The sequence below is a fragment of the Neopsephotus bourkii genome, unplaced genomic scaffold (assembly GCF_033783945.1).
Source record: "Neopsephotus bourkii isolate Nb327-2 ecotype Australia unplaced genomic scaffold, CSIRO-AGI_Nbou_v1 NB_745, whole genome shotgun sequence".
Classification (NCBI taxonomy): domain Eukaryota; kingdom Metazoa; phylum Chordata; class Aves; order Psittaciformes; family Psittacidae; genus Neopsephotus; species Neopsephotus bourkii.
The window spans coordinates 554,139-577,417 of record NW_026901243.1 but is presented as its reverse complement, the minus strand read 5'-3'; the positions used below and the strand labels follow the sequence as shown (position 1 = coordinate 577,417).

At 51.2% G+C, this 23,279-nt stretch overlaps 3 protein-coding genes across 5 annotated transcripts; 2 read left to right on the top strand and 1 right to left on the bottom strand.

Moving 5' to 3' along the window:
• Positions 1–603: 603 nt before the first annotated feature.
• GUK1 (guanylate kinase 1) lies at positions 604–17,373 on the bottom strand. Of its 2 annotated transcripts, none has more exons than XM_061354739.1 (8): positions 17,235–17,373; positions 9,162–9,275; positions 7,348–7,389; positions 5,323–5,419; positions 2,636–2,774; positions 1,649–1,733; positions 1,256–1,341; positions 604–782 (listed from the first exon to the last, which is right to left on the bottom strand). In XM_061354739.1, exons 2-8 carry the CDS (start codon positions 9,271–9,273, stop codon positions 747–749), a joined length of 597 nt encoding a protein of 198 aa, XP_061210723.1. In that variant the 5' UTR covers positions 9,274–9,275; positions 17,235–17,373; the 3' UTR covers positions 604–746. The 2 variants fall into 2 exon arrangements, with proteins under 2 accessions (XP_061210723.1, XP_061210722.1); XM_061354738.1 differs by lacking the exon at positions 17,235–17,373 and adding an exon at positions 15,439–15,560.
• On the top strand, positions 15,572–17,695 carry MRPL55 (mitochondrial ribosomal protein L55). 2 transcript variants are annotated; one of them, XM_061354741.1, is made up of 4 exons: positions 15,572–15,595; positions 16,224–16,330; positions 17,246–17,435; positions 17,510–17,695. In XM_061354741.1, the coding sequence occupies exons 2-4, from the start codon at positions 16,305–16,307 to the stop codon at positions 17,651–17,653; spliced, it is 360 nt and encodes a 119-aa protein (XP_061210725.1). In that variant the 5' UTR covers positions 15,572–15,595; positions 16,224–16,304; the 3' UTR covers positions 17,654–17,695. The 2 variants fall into 2 exon arrangements, with proteins under 2 accessions (XP_061210725.1, XP_061210724.1); XM_061354740.1 differs by lacking the exon at positions 15,572–15,595 and adding an exon at positions 15,869–15,908.
• Positions 17,696–18,413: 718 nt separating this feature from the next.
• Positions 18,414–21,278, top strand: CUNH1orf35 (chromosome unknown C1orf35 homolog). The gene is made up of 8 exons (XM_061354737.1): positions 18,414–18,685; positions 18,799–18,952; positions 19,045–19,090; positions 19,188–19,270; positions 19,411–19,483; positions 20,098–20,177; positions 20,483–20,623; positions 20,815–21,278. Exons 1-8 carry the CDS (start codon positions 18,520–18,522, stop codon positions 21,068–21,070), a joined length of 999 nt encoding a protein of 332 aa, XP_061210721.1. The 5' UTR covers positions 18,414–18,519; the 3' UTR covers positions 21,071–21,278.
• The last annotated feature ends 2,001 nt before the right edge of the window (positions 21,279–23,279 follow it).

The following is a 23,279-nucleotide window of genomic DNA, read 5'->3' as shown; positions in this document are numbered from 1 at the left end:
ACATGAATTACAAGATTGCTGCCAGGATGGCAGAGGAGAAGCTGACAGTACCTTTCCCCCAGAAAACAAGGCAGTGAATAGATCATCTCCTGCAACCATTCCCTTCTCCTCTTGGGTTACTAAACAAACCCATCTGCTCACTAGGGCTGTGGCTAGAGCCAAGCTGTGCTGCTCTGCTACAGCAACAAAATACACCACCACAGAGGCAGGCACTGACAGCCAGAAACGCCTTGAGGAGCTGTAGCCAGACCTGCAAAAAGAAGCAGAAGTAAGAGGGAGAAGAGGATGCCAACACTTGTGACATCGGGTGCCGGTGAAGGTGTAAGCCCCTCTGTTTGCAGGTGTGTCACATCAATTTAAGTATCTCCCCTGTACTGAGCAGCATTAGCTGGCACAACATGTACCTCCACAAATACTGCAGCAGGATCCGAAGCCATGTGTTGGGGCCACAGCTGCCCAGATAGCTCCTCTGCTGCCTCGCAGAATGGCTCTGCCCTTTGGCAGCAGACACCACACAATCACTTCCAAAGCATCCTCCTGAGGTACAAACCTGGGAGAGCACACACCAAGTTTGTGACGAACACAAGCACAAGTGTGACAGGGTTTCATTTTCTTTCCTTTTAATAGAAACATCCTAGAGTAACTTGGGAGGAGGATCAGTCTAAAGGGAATGTCTCTCGCAATGAAATGGGTGTCACGTGCTTCGGGAATGATGTGCAAAGATAAAACATCCAAGCAGGCTCAGCTCAGGATTTCCTGGATTCTTGGGTCTTCTTGATTTCCTGCAAGGAGACCAGGAAAACTACTGAGCATCTGCTACTCTTTGGGAACAACTCTTAAGTTTCACAGCTCTGGAGGCCACAAGAGATCATCTCCTCAGACCAGCTCCACAACATTGCAGGACCAAGCCCAGAGTTTACACATGAGCCTTCAGGGAGAAGGCAAGGCTTGACTTTAAGGCTCTTCAAAAATGGCCACAAAAAAGGTGGACCCCTTCCATACTGCCAAGCGACATGTGTTTATTTTGCCCCCAACCCAGTATTGTACTGGACCCATTTCCCACTCTTAGGCCACTGATCCACCATTGCTTATACATGATCCATGCTCAGCTATGTCACTCAGCAGCTCAAACCATATCAAGTGTGCGCATGTGGTCACACTTCTGTGGCCACCTATAGACAAACCTTCACCTGCTCATCCTAGAGGTCATCCCTGCCCAGGGAGTGGGGCAAAAAAGCCCTGAACAACAACTCACCTCCAGGAGTGTCTCCTTCAATTCAGAATAGGCTTTTTCTAAATCATCATTAATAATGACCAAGTCGAACAGGCCAGGCTCTTTACCTGGGGAAAGAGACAGCGATAGGGAGTTAAGAGCTTGAGAATGTGTTTGTGCCCTGTGTCATCTCTTGTGTATGACCTGAGTGCCCATGGCATTTTGTTATTATTTCAGCCCCGCTGCCAACCCCTCACAAGGAACTGCAGAGGGAAACGATGCAGTATGGTGCTTAGATCAAATTCAGGTGATGTCCGGGCCCTGTCAGCGCTCCTTTCAGAACGCAAGTCAGATGTTCACACAAAAATCAACTCCTAAATCAGCAATGCATCTCCCTTCTCCTAGTGCACATCACTCAAAGGCCCCTGCACTTACTAAGTTCCAAATCTATGCGGGCTGCAGTCAAGCGCTTCATTAAACTTTCTTCTGTCTCAGTCTTTCGATCACGTAGTCTTTTTTCCTGAACACAGTGACAAAAACATTTAAGAAACGTGCTCCAAATGCTGCACACAGAAACCAGCACCCGCCCCACAAGCCAATGCCATTTGCCATTTCCTACTGCCAGTGACCACCTCAGATGAGATAACACTCTGCAAAGGGTGAGGGGCTTCATTTACAGCCCAGAGCAAACCAGTTGCCAAGCTGCGTTTGGGCTCAAAATCTCCTACCCAGAGCTCTGGCTGCCAGTCTCTTGTTTTCCCCCTGCTTTTGGGTTGGTTTGGGTTTTTGCAGGTACTGCTGGGAGATTAAATCACTCTGCTGGATTCTGGCAACTGGTGGTGTAGGCTTTCTCCTCCACAAACTCAATGAGAGCAAGAGGGGAGAGCTAGAGTTGTGGCCTTTACTGCCCATACTCCTTGCACAGCTTCAGCAAGTTGCATATACATGTATGCACATCCATCTCTGCACCATGGCAATGATTTCACTTCTGTGAAAGGCACACTGCAATCGCTATTATATAGGGCCCCATAAGGCCAGAGGGGTACAAGATTTCCAGTGCTGCAGAGAGCCAGATTCCCTCGGTTTAACCTTCTCCTCTCCCAAGCATTAAGCACAACTAATGCATTTAAAGACTGGCCATGCTGCAATGGAGTCTATAACCCAGTGCAGACAAACACGCCAAGGTGTGGAAACTGTACAGGAGGGACTCAAAAAAGAGCACAGGAAGATTTATCCCCTGGGGGCCAGACGCTGGGGAGATGGACAGGGCAGAGGTAAGGGTATGCTCAGAAATGTCCTCCCCTCCTGTTCTACAGCCCTTAAAACCATACAGATGAATCAATGAGGGGGGTCCCCCATCACTTCAGAGCAAGACGCTGATTACCTCTAACTGCCTAACGGCAAAGGAAGGCGGTCGCTCACCAAGATGTCTATGGATGGAGGTTGCACAGAGATGTAGATGGGGTTCAGGTCTGTCTTCTTGATGTTCTTCACGCCCTGGATGTCGATGTCAAGGACACAGATCTGGTTCTGGGCCTGGACAGCCTGCACTGCACCTTTACTGGGGACAGAGCAAAGAGGGAAGGGGTCAGAGCATCCAGCCACAGCAGTGGGGGCTTGGGTTGTCCCCCTCTAACAGCAGGTCTTCACCTCACAGGACTCCCATGTGCCCAAATTGTGGCAGGAGAGGAGAGCCTGTTCTGTTCTTGCTGAGCAGCTCTCTTTCCCCAGATGTCCTCTGGATCCCTGGGGTAGAGCAGGGACCTGCTGTCTTCTGCTGGAGAGGCTGGCAAAACCACAATGGAAGGTGTGGAAATAGATAACTCATGACTATCTCATGAGCAGGCTGTCTCAAGCATAAGCTGTAAAGCTCCTGCCTTCAACAAACACAGGAGCAACCTTCAGCACAGAGCAAAACCACTATGAGCTTCCTTCCTCCTGTTTCAGAGATCCACCAGTTTCTGTACCCACATGCTCTCCTGAAGGATGTTTGAGATGGAAACTCCTGCCTGGGTCACAAGATGCACAGTTAAGAAAATATTTGAAGTGGCACTTCTCATATGTCATTACATATGGTATCTCTTCCCCAGCATGGGGGAATTGCCTTGAGCTTGTTCCTGAACACCTAAAATTCTCCCCCCAAATCAGCAATGCCACAGGTACCACAGTTACATGATGGCTCACTGGAAAAACAGCTGGAGAGGACAGAGGCAGCTCAAGCAAAAGGTGCCTTGCAGGAATAGGGAACAGCGCCCAAACCGAGAAAGCTGTAAAGACTTCTGGGAGCCTGCAAGCCCAGAAAAGCTCCAGCAAACTGAGATGAGCACTGGAGCAGCCTGCCACAGTGATGATGCTGTGAGCTCCTCATGACGGATGTGGGGAAGAGCAGGCAGACAGGCACCGTCCCGGCTCTGCAGCTGGTGTGGTCAGTGCAGAAGGGTGTACTGCCTGCAAAGACACCACTATGATGGGGTCATGCAGGAGGATGGAGGTGGCTGGTGACTTTCCTCCTGATGTGGGAGTCCAATAACACAGGTCATGTCCCCAACAGGAAGGAGAAAGCTGAACGAAGCTGTGAGACCAGCTATGTACCCTATAAAAATACAGAGGTTTGCTGCATTGCCCAATCGGGGAGCAACAAGAGCCCAGATCTGAGCACAATCCACCACAAATTCACAAGCACTCCCCCAAAATGGCTTGGTTTGCCTTGTGAAAACTGCAGGCTTCATGTGGTATCACCAGATATCAACTAACTAGTGCTACAACCAATCGACAAACACAAACACGTCATTTAATTTGGTTAAAGTATTGAATTCCTACAAGGAAGTTGGCCGAGGAGAGATGTTTTCTCACCACCCACCCTGAGGGAAAGGCACCAAAATCAACTCCACCTACATATCGGGCATTGGAGAGCAGCTGTCTCCTCCATGCTGTGGCCAGCTGGATTAAGCAGGACCCACGTGAGGGAAGGAAGCCTGTCCTACACAGGATGAAGTCAGGGATTAAGGAGCTTGAACTCAGTCTCTCCTTGATACTGGGTATTTGGAAGATGAGCTGTCAGCTTTCCCTTATCTTACCAAACAAGCAACACTGGAACTACCAAGGCCAGGGCAGCGGGGATCATGCCCCTCCACCAGCCTCAGAGGGAGCATGGCCAGGCCACTGGCAAGACTACCCTTAGCTGCGGTGACAGCAAGTGACACCTGTGCACGTCACACTGAAACAGCTCACCATTTCACACTGAAATGCAGACTCACCAAACGTTCCTTCAGAGCTGTACACCTACACCACATTCAGCCTGGGGGCCTTATGTTGGGACCTCCCATGAATAATGCCATCTCCAAAAACTCCTCAAGAAAAAGCACATTTAGCTCTTTAAGGGATCTACGTCTTTCTGAAAAGCATTGCAGGAAAGTTTCTTTAACACAACTAATTAAATATCTCAAGGAATATTTAACTTTCCTCCTTAGAAGGTCCATTACTACAGTGCCACGATTTTCTCACAATAATTATATAAGATATCTGACTTCTAATTAACATTGCAGCTTAATGTTTTATTGATCACCAGCTCCAACGCCGAGGGCAATGCTATTTTAAAATCCACCTAACTCTTTAACCACAGTCAAGGGTGCTGTGCAATTTATCTGTTCATAGGAGACACTTTACCAAAGCAGCACAAGAATTTGTTTGACAACAGCCAACACAGTTACAGCTTCTGCTCCCAAATTCATCATATTCGCATCATTAGAAAGTAATTCTCCATTCTGCCCACCCTGCTCTGCAAGCACCTGGAAAATACTAAGGAGCATAAAAATCACCCCTGTGCAGGAGGAGTGTTAAGCATATGAACTACTTCAGCAGCCCTCAAATACTGAAGGCTATAGAAGATCTTGTAACACGATGATTATTTGATTACAACAAGCTAACTCTCTGCACGAGTTAATTTTGCCATCTTAATAAAGCTGATAAGGACGTCACTGCCAAAATTAAAGGTTTTGCTTATTGGCAAGAATCTGTGTGCTTCAGGGAAAGAGAGTGTGTCTAAGTCACCATTATCTCAGCTCACAGCACTGCCTGAGTTCAGCAGCCACAGTGTCTGAGCCACGTACCTTGTTCCATACATATTTCCAGAGAACTCTGCATGCTCGATGAATTCACCAGCATCGATTTCTTTCTGCATTTCCTCTCTTGTCACAAAGTGGTAATCTGGATAGGAAAAATGGGAAAACCACAGGAATTAACAGCTTTGAAGGTAAAATTCATGGTCAAAATGACATCTGTGGGTGCTTACGGGAGAAGCAACTTAAAATCTGCTTTGGACAACACCGTCAGACTGCAGATATCTACTTCCTAATTACTGTATACAGAATCCCTTCTCTATACCAACCGCTCAGACACCTGTTCAAAATGTTCTGGAGCTTTCTGTGTGGCCAAAAATGCTGCTGTTTCATACCCTTTATGGTGGAACAGGACCCCCCCAACGTGCCCACAGGTGTGGAACACATTACAGCTAGACTGCCAAGGCTCTTAATTTGAAAGTGTTTATGATTACAGACTATAATGGGACAACACAGAGAGAGGCAGATAAAAGGGAACATCAAAATCAAATGAACTAAAAAGGAATGGTTCTCTATCTTTTGTTTAAAATCCTCCCTTTCACTTCAGAGTGAAAACTGTGATCGGAAATTAAAAACAAACCTCATCTGATTCTTTACAAAATATGCAAACAAACCAGGAAACAGAAAAGTAGCTGGACACAAGCTACTAATACAAATAAGGACATCGAATTAAGCAGGTCTATCTTTGAGGTATCTCACAAAAGGTACCTGGCACTATGGAAAATCAAGACGCTCACGGGCCAAGTACGGACTCGAGTGCTTAAACTGAGCCATGCTTTGACAGCTTTGGTCACTGAGTCACAGAGACAGTGTCCAGAAAAGAACACTGACGGCACATGCTCTGCCTCTGTTAACGTATCACTGCCTGATTAAATTTTGATTTTGCTCTGCCAAGTAAATCCCTCCTCATTATCCCCTCTCCAACACCTGGCACATGCTGCAGAACAGTAACGGCTACAGTCTCACTGCCACCGAGACAAAGAACAAAAGTGTGCGCATCATAGAATCCCAGAATGGTTTGGATTGGAAGGGATCTTAAAGCTCACCCAGTTCCAACCTCACTGCCGTGGGCAGGGGCACTTTCCGCTAGACCAGGTGGCTCCAAGCCCTGTCCAACCTGGGCTTGAGCACTGCCAGGGATGGGGCAGCCACAGCTTCTCTGGGCAACCTGTGCCAGGGCCTCACCACCCTCACAGGGAAGAACTTACTCCTCAGATATCATCTACATCTCCCCTCTGTCAGTTTAAAGCCATTCCCCCTTGTCCTGTCTCTACCTGCCCTTGTCGAAAGCTCCTCTCCAGCTTTCTTGTCAGCCCTTTAGGCACTGGAAGCTACTGTAAGGTCTTCCCAGGGCCTTCTCTTTTCCAGGCTGAACAAACCCAGCTCTCTCAGCCTGTCTCCATAGCAGAGGTGCTCCAGACCTTGGAGTATCTTTGCGGCCTCCTCTGGACTCACTCCACTTCCTTCTTCTGTTGGAGACCTCAGAGCTGGATGCAGGGCTGCAGGTGGGGTCTCACCAGAGTAAAGTAGAGGGGGGGAAGAATCTGCTGGTGATGCAGCCCAGGACATGATTGGTTTCTGGGCTGCAAGCGCACACTGACAGGTCATGGTGAGCTTCTCGTCAAACAACCCCCCCAAGTCCTTCTCCTCAGGGATGATCTCAAACCAATCTCCCCTAGCCTATATTTGCGCTTGGGACTGCGCTGCACAAATACAAGGCAAGGCCTTGCACTCAATCTTGTTGAACTTCATCAGGGTCTGCAGAGGCCCACCTCACGAAGTTCAACAAGGCCAAGTGCAATGTATATATGCATATTTATATACGTGTATATATACCCATTCTAAAATACGTAATTACTGAATGTCTGCCTAAGGAAATGCACCCTGTAAACATAAATATAGGACTACCTTACTTACTAGAGGGGATCTATGCACATAGTTCACAAAAGCTTAAACATTTTCTGCAGGAATTATGTGCAGAGCCTGGTGAGACAGGCCCAACTGCAGCACACTCACCTTTGCCATTCACTTCTCCAGGTCTTGGCTGCCTTGTGGTATCTGTAAGCAAAAGAACCCAGCTTTGTAAATATTGTAGATCACCCAAGGATGTAAGAGTATCAAAGAAATAAAAGCACTACACAGCAGATGAACCCAATCATGTAGTAAGCTGATCCTCTACTTAAAATTATCAAAGCTTCCAGAATCAGCTAATTTAACACAACACCACCACACAGGACTGGCCTGTAATCAAAGAATCCTAGATAGTATGAAAGCAGCCTAGATTGTTAGAGGCTGAGTGGTCAGCGTGGGACTTACCAGGCTGGGGTTAATTTTCAGCTTTGCTACAGCCTTCCTGTGTAATACTAGACATGTTACTTGGACCTCCACCTCAGATGAGGGGAATTAGTGGTGCCCTACTTCACAGAGTTACCTTCATTTGAAAAGATCATGCATCACCCACATAGGTGCTTAAAATAGCCAGATTTAATGAATAAGGGCACAAGGTGAATAAATCAGACAGCCTTTGAAGCCTGCTGGAAGTCATTCAAACTGGTATTATTTTAAGCACATGCTCTGTAAAACCAAAAAGGAGCTGACAGTCAACGTGGAGGGCAACACTGATTATTTTATTTAGGCCCAGCAGGAGTTAACCTAATGCAATAAGGCTCTGATCACCCGGTCAAGGTTTTTATAAAGCACCAGTTGCCAAGGTCTAAGTGGCCTATGGAGATTTAGGAAAAAAATAACCACCAAGAGGCAGCCTTGGGGAAAATGGTAACATTAGTTTGGAGTTAGAAGAGAGATTCGGTTGAATCAAGAGCATAGGATGAAACACAAAAGGAAAGATAATTTTAAGCTGTGGAGGTTTTTTATATCTCCAGTAACGTTAAATCTTTAAACACCCAGTATTTGCTCTTTCATGGAGATCACCCAGATCTCAGAACAAGAATTTCAACTGCAGTATCCAAAATGGTTAGGACACTAAAAACATTATGGTAACATACTGAAAAATACCCTGCAGAGCTCCAGGAAAAATCATGTGAATGAGCTGGGGACACAGCACAGAGTTACAGTAACCTTTAATGTATCACTCAAGAAAAGGAGAACAGGATTAGTATTGCAACAGGTAACCTGCCAGAGGAAAACTCCATGCATTTACATCCTCTGTTACGGACACAGGAGGACTTCAGCACTGCTGGCAGGCAGGAGCAGACCAAGCCGACTGGCCAGGGGTTATTTTCACATGACTGGGAACCACCCCAGGCAGAGAACAAAGGACCCTTGGCCAGCACTTAAGGGACCAACGTAGAAGAGGCTAACAAACCACCAGAGTAACGGCAGGAGAAATGTACGCAGGTGATGAGGTGAATTGTTCCACTGACAGACCTGGGAACGAGGCAGGCTTTACAAAACTCTAATTTTAAGTGCAAGCCTCTGGCGTGCCACCCTTGGGCTGTTGAAATCCTCATCAGCTTGCACAGGTGGATGGAAAGAACTGGCTTTTGAAGGAGAGGTGTTAATTCAGAGTCACGAATCACTCAGAAAAATCTCATTACCTCCTTGAGCTGTGTTTGGAGGTGTTTGGGGTCACGAGACCAGGCAAGATTTGTCTGCTATTCCAGACAAATATTAAAACTTGCCACTCAATACCGGTAGTAAAAGGCATCCTGACTTATTTTAACACCACAAAGGCCCCACAGACAAGGTCCTAGGATACAGGCAAGCCACGGAAGCGCATTACTTGGGGCATGAACACCGCAACAAAAGCAGGCTTTGGGCTTGCGGCCCTAAACTGCACTGCCCTTCGGCAGAGGCATATAGATACTCACGGGAGACACTAAAGCCAAAGATGTTCTCATAATCTTTAAGCAATTTCTTTAACAAAGTGCTCTTCCCTGCACCTGACGGGCCGCTCAGAACCACTGGCCTTGGTCCCTGCATGGCTAGAAAGACAGAAAAATATGTGTTTGGTTAGAAACATCCATGAAAAAACACAGCTATGGATTGCCAGGGGTGCTTGGCCCCACAAAACAGCATCTATCTTTTAAACCGTTGGATGTAAGTTTCTGCAGGCAAATCTGCAATTATGAGAAAGCACGAGCCTAGAGCTGATAGAAAGTAACTGGAAGTGGAGGATATACAAGGAAAATTCAAGCAACTATTATAGTCACAAACTGGCAGCAAAGAGCCGGAGCTGCCACCTCTGTGCCACTGCGAAAGACCTGAGGTAGGAGCCCTGAGGAGGGAGGCAGCAGTTTGGAAAGCAGAATGCAATGCACCAGCAATGCAGTAGGGTAGCTTCACCTTGCTTTGCTGCTGGCCCCCATTCTTACCTGGGGTGCAAATACCTTGGACAAATAAAGGGCATGTATCACTGCAGCATGAACACTCATCCTCAAGGGACTGAGGTTAAAATCAGACATAACCCAAAGGAGAGGAAACTGGGCTCCAGCTGTCAGTAAGCTGGCATAATTCAAGCCAGCTCTGTCCTAGCTCTGTTCTCTGTCAGCAGGGTTGGGTCCCTCTGGGACCCAAATCCTAAGGAAAGCTTTTTCTAATGTGAGGAAAACGCTGTCTGTGCCTTGGTGGCATGTGGAAACATCACGGGACATCCAAATGTGCTGGGCAATGCCAGCTAGTCCTTACTGATACAGGTATAGTCACAGCTGCCTCCCTCTCACAGGGAGAGGCCTCAAGAGGAGTTTGCAGGAGATGCTGCAAGAAAAAAGGGCAGAAATCCACCAGTGTTACACATATGCAGCTCCAAGCAAGGATGGGATGCTCATGAGATCCTACACCTCTTATGTGTACATCCTTACAAGTACAAACTGTGAGCCCATGATGGGCAGTTAAAAGTTCACTATCAGTCCTGGGATAAATATCCCCATGCAAAGCCTTTACCGCAAGCAGACAACGTACTGAAGCCTAGACCCGGAAGCCCAGCATGTTCACCACTAAACCCCAAAGCCTTCAACAGCAGTTCGAACACGAGTGTGACAGGGGACACAAACATGCTTTGGAGTTTATTTCCACATTCCTTGGAACACTAACTCCAGCCCAGGAGAAAAGGGCTTGGTTCCCAGTCCAGGAAAAAAAAAAGGCAGCCTGGGGCCACAGAAACCTTTCTACAGTAGTTTCTTCAACCAGGAAGAAAACAACTGGGCATTTTCATGTGCCTGCCTCTCTGGGATGAAGAAAGGTTAATCACCAACATGTGAATAAAGAACAAAATCCTGAATGAGAGTGCAGGGCGTACCACTGGGAACCCTCATCCATTGGCGATTCAGAAGCTTCTAAACCAGAAGTGACGACGAGAGCAGAGCAAATCAAACAAGCCGATTTTTCCTATTAAGAAAAAAGCCTGAACCACAATTACTTTCTGCAGCAGCAAAGCCCCTGGAAATGGGTATTTTTAACCTCGGTGCCTGGGTGTGGCCTGGGAGCAATCAGCCAACAGACAGTATAATGCCCTTCCATTTTAAATCAGATCAGAGCATTGTCACCCTGACCTTACAAATCACTTTTTAAACAGCCTTAAGCCAAACTGGGCCTCTCCCAAGGTCAGGCAATGATGCTGCAGCAGGGTAACCTCACTGGGCTGCCTCCCTAACTCCAGCCTCCATCCCTAAACCACTTCTGTGCAGCTCTATGATCACACAGGCATCCACCAGCCAGCACCACAGCTAGAAAATTACACCAGTATTGCATGAAAGGACGGAGTATTAATACACAAAGTCTAAGTAGATGCAGCAGCAGCTCATGTGGGTGTAGAACGTTTTATCACCATCCAAATGGAAACTATTTTTTATTCTTTTTTTGCCATTAGCTTAGCATATTCCACGTGCCACAGCCTGAGATGCACCAGATCCAACAGTGCCAAGCTGTGCAAAGGGTCTCCCTCTCCTCTGCCCCACCAGTTCCTCTTGCCCACTTAAACACAACGAGTGAACCTTAACTACTGCTTGACAAGCAATCCAGAAGAGGAGCTACACAAAGCCCTCCCATCACCCCAGCACACTTTGCAACACGTCTGCTCCCAAATGATGCTCCTTCATTGCACACTGGCTTTCCTGGCCACCACCGAAAGCCCCTGAAGGGGACATTCAGATGTGAGCACTGACTCTCTCCAAGAGCTTCACAGCTTCTGCTGTGATCCAGCTGTGCCAGACACATAAATCCTGGACCATGACTGCACTATCCAGCCAGGACACTCCCATCCCAGCTGGAGGGAAAACAGCTTCCCTCTCTTCTCCCTCAAAATTTCATTCGCCCATGAGCAGGCACCGATAGAAAAAGGGGGATTCAAGGCTGCCCAAATCCCTTACAATCATTTCATTCAACCCCAGACAAACTGGGAAAGGACTCACTGGGAACACGCTCCTTACCTTCAGAATCCTTACCTTTAGCATCCTTACCCTTAGCATCCTTACCTTGAGCTTTTACTCCCTTTCAGCTCAGGTATGAAGTCCAGCCCCTTGTAGCAGCAATATGAGCGGCTGGCAGAAAGCTGGGCTATTTGTGAGCTGCCTAAAGCCCTAATTACCGAGCCACAAGTTTAAGATGGCCAATGAAAAGCTGGTCTTTAATCTTCTCTCCTGGTTTCTCCTCCTCTCCCTACGCTCCCAGCTGGTAAAGCTATAGGCAAACAACAGCCAAACTGTCCCCGGCTCTGCAGGTAACCTCCGGGATCACACAGCCCCTGCAGTCACCAAGGTGAGGGGACTCACTCAAGGTGAGGTGGAGGGTACCCCAGGAGGTTTCCAGCCCACACTCCTTCTCATACTGCAGCTTCAGCTGGTGTTCGAGCAGTGCCCACAGACACCAAAAACAGACGGGCTCTGCGGTGGCACTGATGCACAACAGGCACAAATCCAGGCTAAGAAGCTGCTGCACTCACATTACACACCCAACAGCTGTGCAGTTGGAAACTCTTCTGGAAAGGCATCTGCTCTTGTTTTTAGCCAGGATTTCTGCAGACAATACTCCTTTTGGACCGCAGTTCACACCACTGCTGCCTCCAGCCACTGCTCAGGTCAACAATTAGGCTACTTATCCACCACAGAGGCAACAGGGAAACTCCTCTTGCCCACAGATCCAAACCCAAGCCTCCAGACAGCACATCTCAGTACCTGTGGTGTTTCCCCACAGGGTCTCTGCCACCCCTCTGTCTGTGAATGCTCATGGTGCTTTTTCCCCTGAAAGAGCACTGGTGGGGTGTCTAGGGAAGATAGAGACACTCTCCTTAACCTTATTCCTTTTTTCTCCCCAAAATACTCAGAACTGAAGTCAGAAAAGACACATACATTACAATCACAGGTCTCACTCCTTTGAGAAACAGGCTAAAAATAAGCCAAGAGACTTGCAGGTGCTTCCTCTTGCCTCCCTCCAAATGTATCCCCCCTCTTTTGCTGGGGATCTGCAAAGGAAAATAAGACTTAATTTAGAAGAGAGGGGGATAAATAAAAAGGCATTTCCACTGCCAGATGAAGGGGCTGGGCCCCTGTGTGCAGCTGACAGCAAACACCCGCCTGGCAAACCGTGAATCTGCCAGAGCAGAGCAAAACTTGCTCCCACAGAGCACTTTCGGAAGGCACAGTGCAGGATACAGGGGCAGCTGCTTGGGGATGGAGAGGCAAAGGAGGGAAAAGGAGGGTGAGCAGATGATCTCCCCCTCGAGACGTGAGCAGCACAGACGTGGAAGCAGATGCCCTCACCTCTAGCATCACAACCGGTTAAACACGTGCCCTGACTCTGAAGAATCGCTCCTAATAGTACTGCCCTCACTGAGATCCTCTGCTCCCCTCATCCCACCTCCCCCAGCCCTGTTGAACACAGCTCCGATCCCTCTGGCAACCTGAAGCCCCCCAAAACCACAGGCAAAGTGCCAAAAAAAACCCAGAGAAGCCAGACCTGGTTTATCTGGGGCTTTTCCATCTCCTGTTTGGTTCCCAGCTCAGCAAGGCAGCTACAAATCACATTTTCAAGCTAATCTGCTGCAGCAACATTACAGGTACGTATTTATGTTCAGCAGAAACTCATTTTTCTCCCCCCTTTTATCAGATTCTGCATTTTCAGAGCAGATAATGTGCAAATATCTAGCACAGAGGATCTCTCATCTCCACTGCCTTACTCCTAAGACTGTTTCAGGTCCAGCCTGACCACCATGTACCACCAAAACGACAGCAGGCTGGAGTTGATGAGCAACAGAGCAGCACAGATATCTGATCAAGATCCTAAAATCCGGGGAGGTGCCCCAGCTGGGACTGAGGTCAAACAGCTGCAAAAAGACAAGGTGGTCACTGATGGAGGATAAATGTTCCTCGGTCCATTCCTGTCTGCTAAACTTGCCCTGGATTTTGACTGGGAGGTGGCAACACAACCAGAAAAGCAAAGGACATCGCAGGAGTTAAAATTAATGCTGATTAGCAGAGAGGCTTTACAGAGAAGGTAAAGCCCTCTTATAAAGTCGAAAAGAAGATTAAAGGACAGTTTCCCTGGAGCCCCAAGAAAGGTCTCCTGGATTAGGATTATAATCCCATCCACTATTTTCAGCAGGTTCATTATGAAGCCACCACTCCCACCTTTCTAAATTTTGGGACACTTTCTGAAAACCAAGCCCAGCCCAGCCAGCTGCGTTAACACAGCAAAGCTTAGCATTGCCCCAGAGCAGACAAACCCTCAGCATCTTGATGTCTGTGGAGAGCCCCATGGGCACCGTGATGCTGCTCCAGCAGCCACAACCCCAGACCTGCCATAGAATCAACTAGGTTGCACAAGACCTTTAAGATCATCAAGCCCAACCATTACCCCAGCACTGCCTAGACCACCACTAAACCATGTCACTAAAGACCCCTTCTACACGGTTTGTGATCACTTCCAAGGATGGTGATTCCACCACTTCCCTGGGCAGCCTGTTCCAATGCCTGATCACCCTCCTAGTGAAAAAATTGTTCCTAATATCCAATCTAAACCTCCTCTGGTGCAGCCTGAGGCTGTTACCTCTTGTCCTATCGTTTGTTACTTCCGAGTAGAGATCAACCCCACCTCACTACAACCTCCTTCGAAGTAGTTGCAGAGAGCAAAAAAGTCCCTCCTGAGCCTTCTCTTCTCCAAACTAAGCCCCCCCCCCCCAGTTCCCTCAGCCTTTCCTCGTCAGCTGGTCCTTCACCAGCTTTGTTGCCCTTCTCTGCACCTGCTCCAGTATCTCTCTTATAGTGAGAGGCCCAGAACTGAACACAGTATTCACATACTCATTCATCTGGGGAACAGGATGGCTGGACTGCAAGGTCCTGCCCTGCCAGTGGGCTGCTTACATAAAGGAATTACCTGAAAAACTGAAACAGGAGCAGAGCATCCCCACCACAGAACCCAGACCCCGTGGGAACACAAAGTCAAAGCCACCTTTATCACAGAAGCAATTACCTAAAGAGCAGAGATTACCCCATTGCTGACTGCAGTGTGGGCATGCCTGGCTCTGCAGGGAGCAATGATGCTGCAGGAGACAAGACCCAGTCGCTCAAGGTGATTTCACTGCAGAAACCACCTGGGGCCAGGCCAGATGGGCCAGCAGTCACTACAAGGTGGTGTCCTGCAAAACTGGACCAGTTTAACTCTACCACCGGGTCCAACCCAGTTGATACAGGCGGGTGCACTTCCACAGAGGTGAAGCTAAGGCAGGTGTGGTTTTGCCACCCACCTCCCCACATACACGCAGTGTTTCACCACACAGAGCTGTATATCTGAGTACCTGCAGGCTGCATGCCCCAAGCGCCCTTTCTCACGCACTGATGAAACCCACCCGATACAGCACACACACCCCCGGGCTTATCTAACCGGGCGCATCCCGGAGCCATTCCCAAGCACCACACCGACGTGGCTGGAGAAAAGGGGACCACGGCAGCGGGGACAGACCCAAGCATGTCCCACCGCCCGCCCTGCGTGGACTCAGCACCACATCAGGCCCTCAGGGGCGAGCTCGGCGTGCCCGGCCACGGGCACCTGTGGCGGGACCCGCACCCCTCACAGGCACCTCAGCGCGGCGGGGCCGGCTGTGCCTCGCCTCACCCCACCGGGGCTGGGCCCTGAGGAACCGACCCCGCCGCTCACCCGCCACCCGCGCGATGGCTCCGCGCAGCCGCTGCCCGCTCATGGGGATGGGGGCGGAAAGCGGAGGAGGGGGCGGTCCCAGCAGCTCCCGCGTCCCCACCGCCGCCACGGCGCGCACTGACGTCAGGCGAGCAGGAGCGCCGCGCCGCGCGGTCACGTGAGCGGAGGGCGGTGGGGCAGACCACGGGAAAGGGGAGGGAGGGGGGGGAAAATGGTCAGTGTGGGGGCGCCAGGACTGAGCAGTGCGGGTTGGGGAGCGCCTGGGGCTGCTTGCGGGCGGGTCAGCTCTGACCTGGCCATGCTGGGAGTTAAGGGGGTTAAAACGAGCCACAGCGCGGCGGGGAGAAACGCGGTGCCCTGGGCTGAACCATTTGTGAGGAGGGGTGGGGGAGGCTGTCTTGGGTCGAACCAAGATGCGGGTAGGTGGGGAGCCGTTGTGGGGCTGAACTATGGCGGAGCAGGGGGAGCCAGTATGGGGCCGAAGCATGGCAGGAATGGGGGGGAGCTTTCATGGGGCTAAACCATGGGGAGGGGGGAATCACAGGGCCGAACCATGGCGGAGATGGGGAGAGTCAATAGGGCGCCAAACCATAGCGGCTATATATGGAACCGTTATGGAGCCAAACTATACTTGGGGGGGCCTTTATGTGTCTAAACCATGGTGGGAAGGGGGGGGAGCCAACATGGGGTTGATGCATGGTGGAGAGGGGACTTGGAAGGTTGCACTGTGATGGGGACGGGGCCATCACCCTACAGCCATGCCATAGGAGCTCTGTGTCTCCTAGGGTGCCCCTGGGAGGCTGCCGTACCTTCTCTTGTCTGCCAGCTCCTTGCACGCTTGATCTGCCCTCACTTACTGGAGTAAGATGGCAGCTGCGAGCCGGGCACTGAGGTGAGTTGGTGGCAGTGGCTGCAGTGCACCAGCGGAGAAGCTGGGCCCGTCGTCGGGAGCCTTGCTGGGAACCGTTTTTTTGGGGTGATGGAGGTTTGTGTCTTCCGTCATGAAGTCCAGCCCAGCCAAGTACAACCTCCTGCACATGGATCAGGGCAATCCCAAGCACAGCTACAGGCTGGGGCAGACTGCACTGAGAGCAGCCCTGAGGAGAAGGACTTGGGTGTGCTGGCTGACAAAAAGCTCACCATGATCCAGCAGTGTGTGCTTGCAGCCCAGAAACCAATTGTGGCCTGGGCTGCATCACCAGCAGGTCAGTTCTGCTCTGGTGAGACCTCCTCTCCTGCAGTCCTGCATCCAGCTCTGGGGCCCCCAGCATAAAAGGGTGTGGAGCTGTTGGAGTGAGTCCGGAGGAGGGTACAATGATGCTCTGAGGGCTGGAGCACCTCTGCAATGGAGACAGGCTGAGAGAGCTGGGCTTGTTCAGCCTGGAGAAGGCTCTAGGGAGACCTTAGAGCAGCTTCCAGTGCCTAAAGGGGCCAACAGGAAATCTGGAGAAGGGTTTTAGACAAGGGCAGGCAAGGGGGAAATGGCTTTGAACTGACAAGAGGGCAGATTTAGATGTGATCTGAGAAGAAGTTCTTTACTGTGTGAGGGTGGTGAGGCCCTGGCACAGGTTGCCCAGAGAAGCTGTGGCTGCCCCGTCCCTGACAGTTCAAGGCCAGGTTGGATGGGGCTTGCAGCAGCCTGGTCTGGTGGAAGGTGTCGCTGCCTGTGGCAGTGGGAGTTGGAAGCGGGTGAGCTTTAAGGTCCCTTCCAACCCCAACCACTCTGAGATTTAACACACTGCGAGGGCATCTCTTGCTCTCACAGCCATGGCTTACCTCACTCACTTCCCTTTTACCTTCCCACCAGCACCCTACGCCTCGACACCATCCTCAGGCTGCCTCCGGTGATCACCCTCTCCAGCCGCAGCAACTCTAACCGCACTTCAGTCTGCCACCTCCACAGGCAGCTCTACGGCCGCCTCTACCCCGTCCTGCTGGTCAAGACCGACGGCTCCACCATCCGCCTGCGCTACAAGGAGCCCAAGCGGATCCTCATGGTGAGGCGGGCGGCGGGGGGCAGGCGGGACGGCTGAGGGCGCGGCTGGGCCGGAGCCTCACGCCGTTCCCTCAGCTGCCCCTCGACAGCAACACGCTGCCCGAGGCGGAGCGCAAGGCGCGGCTGCGGAGGCACTTCCCCAGCAAGCCCAAGGCCGGGCCGGAGGACACCTTCGAGGGCATCGACCTGGGCACCTACGAGCGGTTCTGGAAGAAGTGAGGCGGCGGAACCAGCCTTTAATAAACAAATACAACCGGCAAACGGCTCCTCGTGGTGCCGCCATAGGCGGGCTTTTCCTTTGTGCTCTTTCCTCCCCCCGCCTTCCTTGATGCAGTGGTACGGTCCGCCTCGCAAAGCCACTCTCCCCACCCCGAGCGGTGGTAGCGGCCGGGGCGACCGGGCTCCGCAGGCGGGAGCGAACGCGAGGTGCGTGCGCGGGTCGGGGGGAGGCATGCGTGACCCCAAGGTTTGAACCCGGACCCCCCCCTCGCCCCCAATCCGGTCATGGGGGGACCCCTGAGGCGGGCGCTCACGCACCTCCGGGACGTGCGAAACCCCCCCCCCCCGGACGTGCAACCGCTCTTCCGGGTCGTACGACCGCCCCCCCCCCTCCTTTTTCCAGTGTGTGTACCACCACTGCGTTACCTCGCGTCGTGCAGCTCCCCTTAAACCGCCCAGGCTCTCCCATCTCCTCCTACCCCGTGGCGTCCACCCGTCCACCCCCCCCCCCTTAAGCCCTGCAGCTCCTCTCAGGCTGTGCAACACACCCCCCCCCCCCCATCGGCTGCAGCCCCACCAGCTCCTGTGGACCTCCCTCAACCTGTGTATTAACCCCCACGCCGTCTGTTCTCCGTCCCCCCCAGCAGGCCCTGCCACCCCTCCCCAAGCCGTGCATCCCCCACCAGGCAGTATATCTTTCCCCCCATTTCCTGCCACCCCAGTTCCAGGCTGTACAATTCCCCAGGGTTGTGCACCTCCCCTTCCAGGCTGTGCAGCCCCCTTCACCAAGGATTTGCCTACCCCACCAACTCTAGAGGGGGCACATTTGCTTCCCCCAACTCAGTGACCCTCCCATCATCCCCTACATGGAGGAGCTGGGGGGGCTAAACCTGGGCCTGGCCCCTTTGCAGGTCACCAACGCTGAGGGGTCCGGCATCATGTTTGGCTCGTCCCGAGGAGGAGTGCGAGGGGGCCAGGACCAGTTCAGCTGGGAGGATGTCAAGACAGACAAACAGCGTGAAAACTACCTGGGTGAGGACCGACCTTGGCCAAACCCCTTTCCATCCCCATCCTCCCTGTCCCCCCAGCATGGTTTTGGGGTGCAGATAGATGTTTTGGGGTTTTACTATGTCTTGCTCCCACAGGGAACTCCTTGATGGCGCCGGTGGGCCGGTGGCAGAAGGGGAAGGACCTGACATGGTACGCTAAGGGCAAGAAGGACACAGCCCCTGCACTGTCCCGTGAGGAAGAGCTGGCTGCCGTCCGCCTGGCCGAGCAGGAGGCCATGCTGGCAGCCCTGTGAGTCTGCACCCCCCACCGCCACCGCAAAAACACAGGAGGTGCAAGATATCCCCCACCCATATACACATCACCTGGGTTTTGTTTTATAGGGGCTACAAGAACCTCAAGAGGCAGCCCACCGGGCTCAGCAGGGAGGTAAGGGGGCCCATGCGTCCTGTGTCATCTCCCCTCAGCTCTGTGTGGGGTGTTATGGGGACACACACACACTGAGGACATCCTTGACACCCCACAGGACCTGGCGGAGGTGTGCAAGCGGGATGGCACTGAGCGGGATGAGAAGAACGTGGACCGGGTGGTGGGCTTGGGCAGCTCCAGGTACAGGGAACCAGTGGGTGTTCTGCACCAAAATGCCCCATTTCAGGGCAATTCAATTGTTTAATTTTGCCATTTTAATGTGTTTTTTTGTTGTTGTTTCTGTGTGGTTTGTTTTCATTTGGTGACTCGTCTCTCCCCAGCGGCAGTGCTGGCCGGATAATGCTCTCCAAGGAGGACAAGGAGGCTGCCAAGATGGGGCTTTCTATCTTCACGGTACGGTGCTGTCATCTTCCTTACCAGGTTTAAATCAAAGGTGGAAAAAGGGCAGAAATCCCTGCCCCATGCTCAGGGTGTTTTATTTAAAACCAAAGCTGGTGGCTCTAGCACAGAGGCCTGTGTCCTGTCTGCACAGAGTTAATTTGTGGGGTTTTAATTAGAAACAGCTCTTGTAGGTATTCTAATTTTTTCTGAATTTAATTTTTATTCAATTTTTTTTTTTTTTTTTTTTTCCAAATTAAGTTTAATTTTTTTGTAGAATCCCAGAATGGTTTGGGTTGGAAAGCACTTTAAAGCTCACCCAATTCCAATGCCCTGCCGTGGACAGGGACACCTTCCACTAGACCAGGTTGCTCCAAGCCTTGTCCAGCCTGGCCTTGGACACTGCCAGGGATGGGGCCACCACAGCTTCTCTGGGCAACCTGTGCCAGGGCCTCACCACCCTCACAGGGAAGAACTTCTTCCTCAGATCTCATCTGTATCTCCCCTCTGTCAGTTTAAAGCCATTCCCCCTTGTCCTGTGCTACAAGGAGAAGATCGCTTTTTCTTGTAATTTGAAGCTACAGCCTTACAGACTTGCTCTTTATCTTTTTCCCTCTTTCCAACTGTAGCACCAGAAAGTCTCCAGCAGCCCCGAGATGCCTGTCTCCAAGAAAAAGCAGGAGAAGGAAGAGAAGGTGGAGGAGAAACGGTGAGTATGGAGACTGCCATTTCAGTGGGGAACTATCAGAAATAGCCTATTTTTGCAGGGAAGATACTTTGCAAAATGCTTCTATGGCTCCTTTTGGCACTGGGCTTGCTCTGCATCTGCCTGAATCATCCCCAAAACCTCTGGTTTGCCCCCAAAACCTGTTTGTTATGTTTTCTGTTTTTTTATGGGCACTTGATCAAGGATGGAAGTGGTGAGATGCAGCTGGAGGGAGGGATGGGGGTGAGTGTTTGGAGGAGCCAGATGGATGTGTGTGGAAGGGATCCTCACTGATCTCTTCCCTGCAGACCAGAAGGGAGCAAGAAATCCAAAAAGGAGAAAAAAAAAAAGAAAAAGAAGAAACATAAGAAGGAAAAGAAGAAGGATAAGCATCACAAGAGGGATGCTGCCTCATCGTCCTCAGAGTCTTCTTCGGACGAAGATGACAGGTAGCTCATGGTTGGCAGAGCATCACTGCTGGAAAATGGGCTGAAGGATTTAGGAGAGCTGCATGATCATGACTGGCATCAGGATGCCCCATCAGCATCTCCTGGCTTTCCAAAAGCCCTTTTTCATCCCCAGAATCAGCTTCTTGATGTTCCCTGTGTCTTCACTGTCCCTTACTTGTCCTTACCCATAGGCACCACCGAAGGAAGACCCAGCAGCACCCTGAGCCATCACGGCACAGCGGCCGGCATCGACACAACACAGATTCCTCCAGCAGCAGCAGGGATTCCAGCAGGAGCCCCTCGCACCACCCTGCTCGTCAGCGAAGCCGGAGCAGGGATGGGCATGGCCGGCACCCATCCCCACGGCGCAAGGGGAGGAAGAGGAGCAGGAGCCGGTCCCCTCCTTCCCGTGGGGCCAGGCAGCGCCACAACACCAGTTTGGACTGAGAGGAAGCTTGGGGGTTGTTTTCCAGGGAGAGCTCACAGAGACTGTCTATTTTATAAGGTTATTAAATTAAAGAAGCCACAGCTTTGCTGTTGCTGGGGCTGAGCCCAGCAAAGCACGGTGTGTGGTGCAATGGCAGCTGCCCCTTCCCTGCCCACAGCCCCTGCCTTCAACATGGGACAGCCCCACCAGTGGTGGGGGGCAGCAGGGGGCTGGATCCATCCGTCCAGCCATGATGTAGCTGCGGGGTGGGTGCTGGCACTGGGGTGGTTCTGGCTGCCCTGCTGGAAATGCTGCAAATACTTTGTGTTTATGTAAAGAGACTTACTACTATGCAGTTACTGTGTTTTTAACATGTTCTTTTAAAGCCCTCAAATAGCTGCCAGCAAAGTGGCTGAAGGAGGATTTCTTCCCTTAAGTTTACAGCTGTGAAATAAAACCTAGGATTCGTGTACTGCTGGGAAGGTTTTGCATCTTGGGCCCAATGGGTTTATGAGAGCCAGGCTGTTGGGCTCTCCACAGGACCACCTCTGCACTCCGCGGGCTGATGAGTGCTCCCTATGTGGTGATGGATGCTCTTCATGTTGTAAGGGTGCTCCTCATGGGGGTACACGTGCTCTCTATGGAGCAGCGATGCCTTCCATGTGCTATGGGTGCTTTCCAAGTGTCATGGGTGTTCCCCATGGCTTGAGGTAGGTTCCCCATGGTCTATCACACACTTCATAGGGCACATGTACACATGCAAGCAGGGGAGCACTTGGGATGTCAGTGATGTCAGGAGGCCAATGTGGCACCTCTACAAAAAGGGCAGGAAGGAAGACCCTGGGAACTACAGGCCTGACCTTGGTGCTGGAGAAGGTCATGGAGCAGATGATCCTAAGTGAGGTCATAAAGCATATGCAGGAAAATGAGGGGATCAGGCCCAGTCAGCATGGGTTCATGAAGGGCAGGTCCTGCTTGACCAACCTCATCTCCTTCTGTGATAAGGTGACCCACCTGGTTGAGGATGGACATTGTGTATTTGGACTTCATTAAAGCATTTGACACTGTCTCCCACAGCATTCTCCTGGACAAATTGGCTGCTCATGGCCTGGATAGGAGGATTCTTCACTGGGTTGGAAACCGGCGGGATGGTCGAGCCCAAAGAGTAGTGGTAAATGGTGTCACATCTAGTTGGTGACTGATCACTAGTGTGCCTCAGGGCTCAGTGTTAGGGCCAGTGTTTAATATCTTCATTGATGATCTGGATGAGAGGATCAAGTGCACCCTCAGTAAATTTGCAGATGACATCAAGCTGGGCAGGAGTGTTGATTTGCTGGAGGGTAGGAAGGGTCTGCAGAGGGATCTGGAGGCTGGGTTGATGTGCTGTGGCCAATGGTGTGAGGTTCAACAATGCAAAGTGCTGGGTCTTGCTCTGGCTGGAAATCTGCTCATTGGAAAAGGACCTGGGGGTGCTGATGGCCACTGAACATGAGCAGCTTGTGACCAGGCAGCCAAGAAGGCCAATGGCATCCTGGCCTCTATCAGCAGTAGTGTGTCCAGCAGGGGCAGGGAAGTGATTGTCCCCTGTACACAGCACTCGTGAGGCTGCATCTCAAATCCTGTGCTCAGTTTTGAGCCCCTCACTACAAGAGAGACATTGAGGTGCTGAAGCAGGTCCAGAGAAGGGCAACAAAGCTGGTGAAGGGTCTGGAGCACAAGTGTGATGGGGAATGGCTGAGGGACCTGGGGTTGTTCAGTCTGGAGAAGGGCAGGCTCAGGGGGGACCTTATCACTCTCTACAACTGCCGGAAAGGAGGCTGTAGTGAGGTGGGAATGGGTCTCCCAAGTAACAAATGATAGGACAAGAGGGAATGGTCTCAAGCTGTGCCAGGGAAGGTTTAGATTGGATATTAGGGAAAATCTCTTCATGGAGAGGGTGATCAGGCATTCGAACAGGCTGCCTGGGAACTGTTGAAGTCACCATCCCTGGAAGTGTTCACAAACCATGTAGATGTGGCATTTAGTGACATGGTTTAGTGGTGGTCATTGCAGTCCTGGAGTAACAGTTTGACTTGATGGTCTTAAAGGTCTTTTCCAACCTACTGATTCTATGGTTCTATGATTCTTGATGCACTGAGAAAAGGGAAATTCTCATCAATAAATAGAAATACTGATCCAAATGGAAAGGGATTGTCCCAGGCAGCTCCAGGCCGGAGCATCGCTGGCTGC

Bases quoted from the DNA above. Each gene is read 5' to 3' on its own strand.
- GUK1 (XM_061354738.1), bottom strand. From the start codon at position 15,481: ATGAGCGGGCAGCGGCTGCGCGGAGCCATCGCGCGGGTGGCGG. The intron at 7,390-9,161 runs GTGAGTATCTAT...TTTTGCTTACAG, and splicing joins CTTTGGCTTTAGTGTCTCCC to ATACCACAAGGCAGCCAAGA. The intron at 1,342-1,648 runs GTAAGTGCAGGG...CTCTTTCCCCAG, and splicing joins CCGCATAGATTTGGAACTTA to GTAAAGAGCCTGGCCTGTTC.
- MRPL55 (XM_061354741.1), top strand. From the start codon at position 16,305: ATGGCAGCTGCGAGCCGGGCACTGAG. The intron at 16,331-17,245 runs GTGAGTTGGTGG...CCTTCCCACCAG, and splicing joins GCTGCGAGCCGGGCACTGAG to CACCCTACGCCTCGACACCA. The intron at 17,436-17,509 runs GTGAGGCGGGCG...CCGTTCCCTCAG, and splicing joins AGCCCAAGCGGATCCTCATG to CTGCCCCTCGACAGCAACAC.
- CUNH1orf35 (XM_061354737.1), top strand. From the start codon at position 18,520: ATGGAGGAGCTGGGGGGGCTAAACCTGGGCCTGGCCCCTTTGCAGGTC. The intron at 19,091-19,187 runs GTAAGGGGGCCC...GACACCCCACAG, and splicing joins CCACCGGGCTCAGCAGGGAG to GACCTGGCGGAGGTGTGCAA. The intron at 19,484-20,097 runs GTACGGTGCTGT...TTCCAACTGTAG, and splicing joins TGGGGCTTTCTATCTTCACG to CACCAGAAAGTCTCCAGCAG.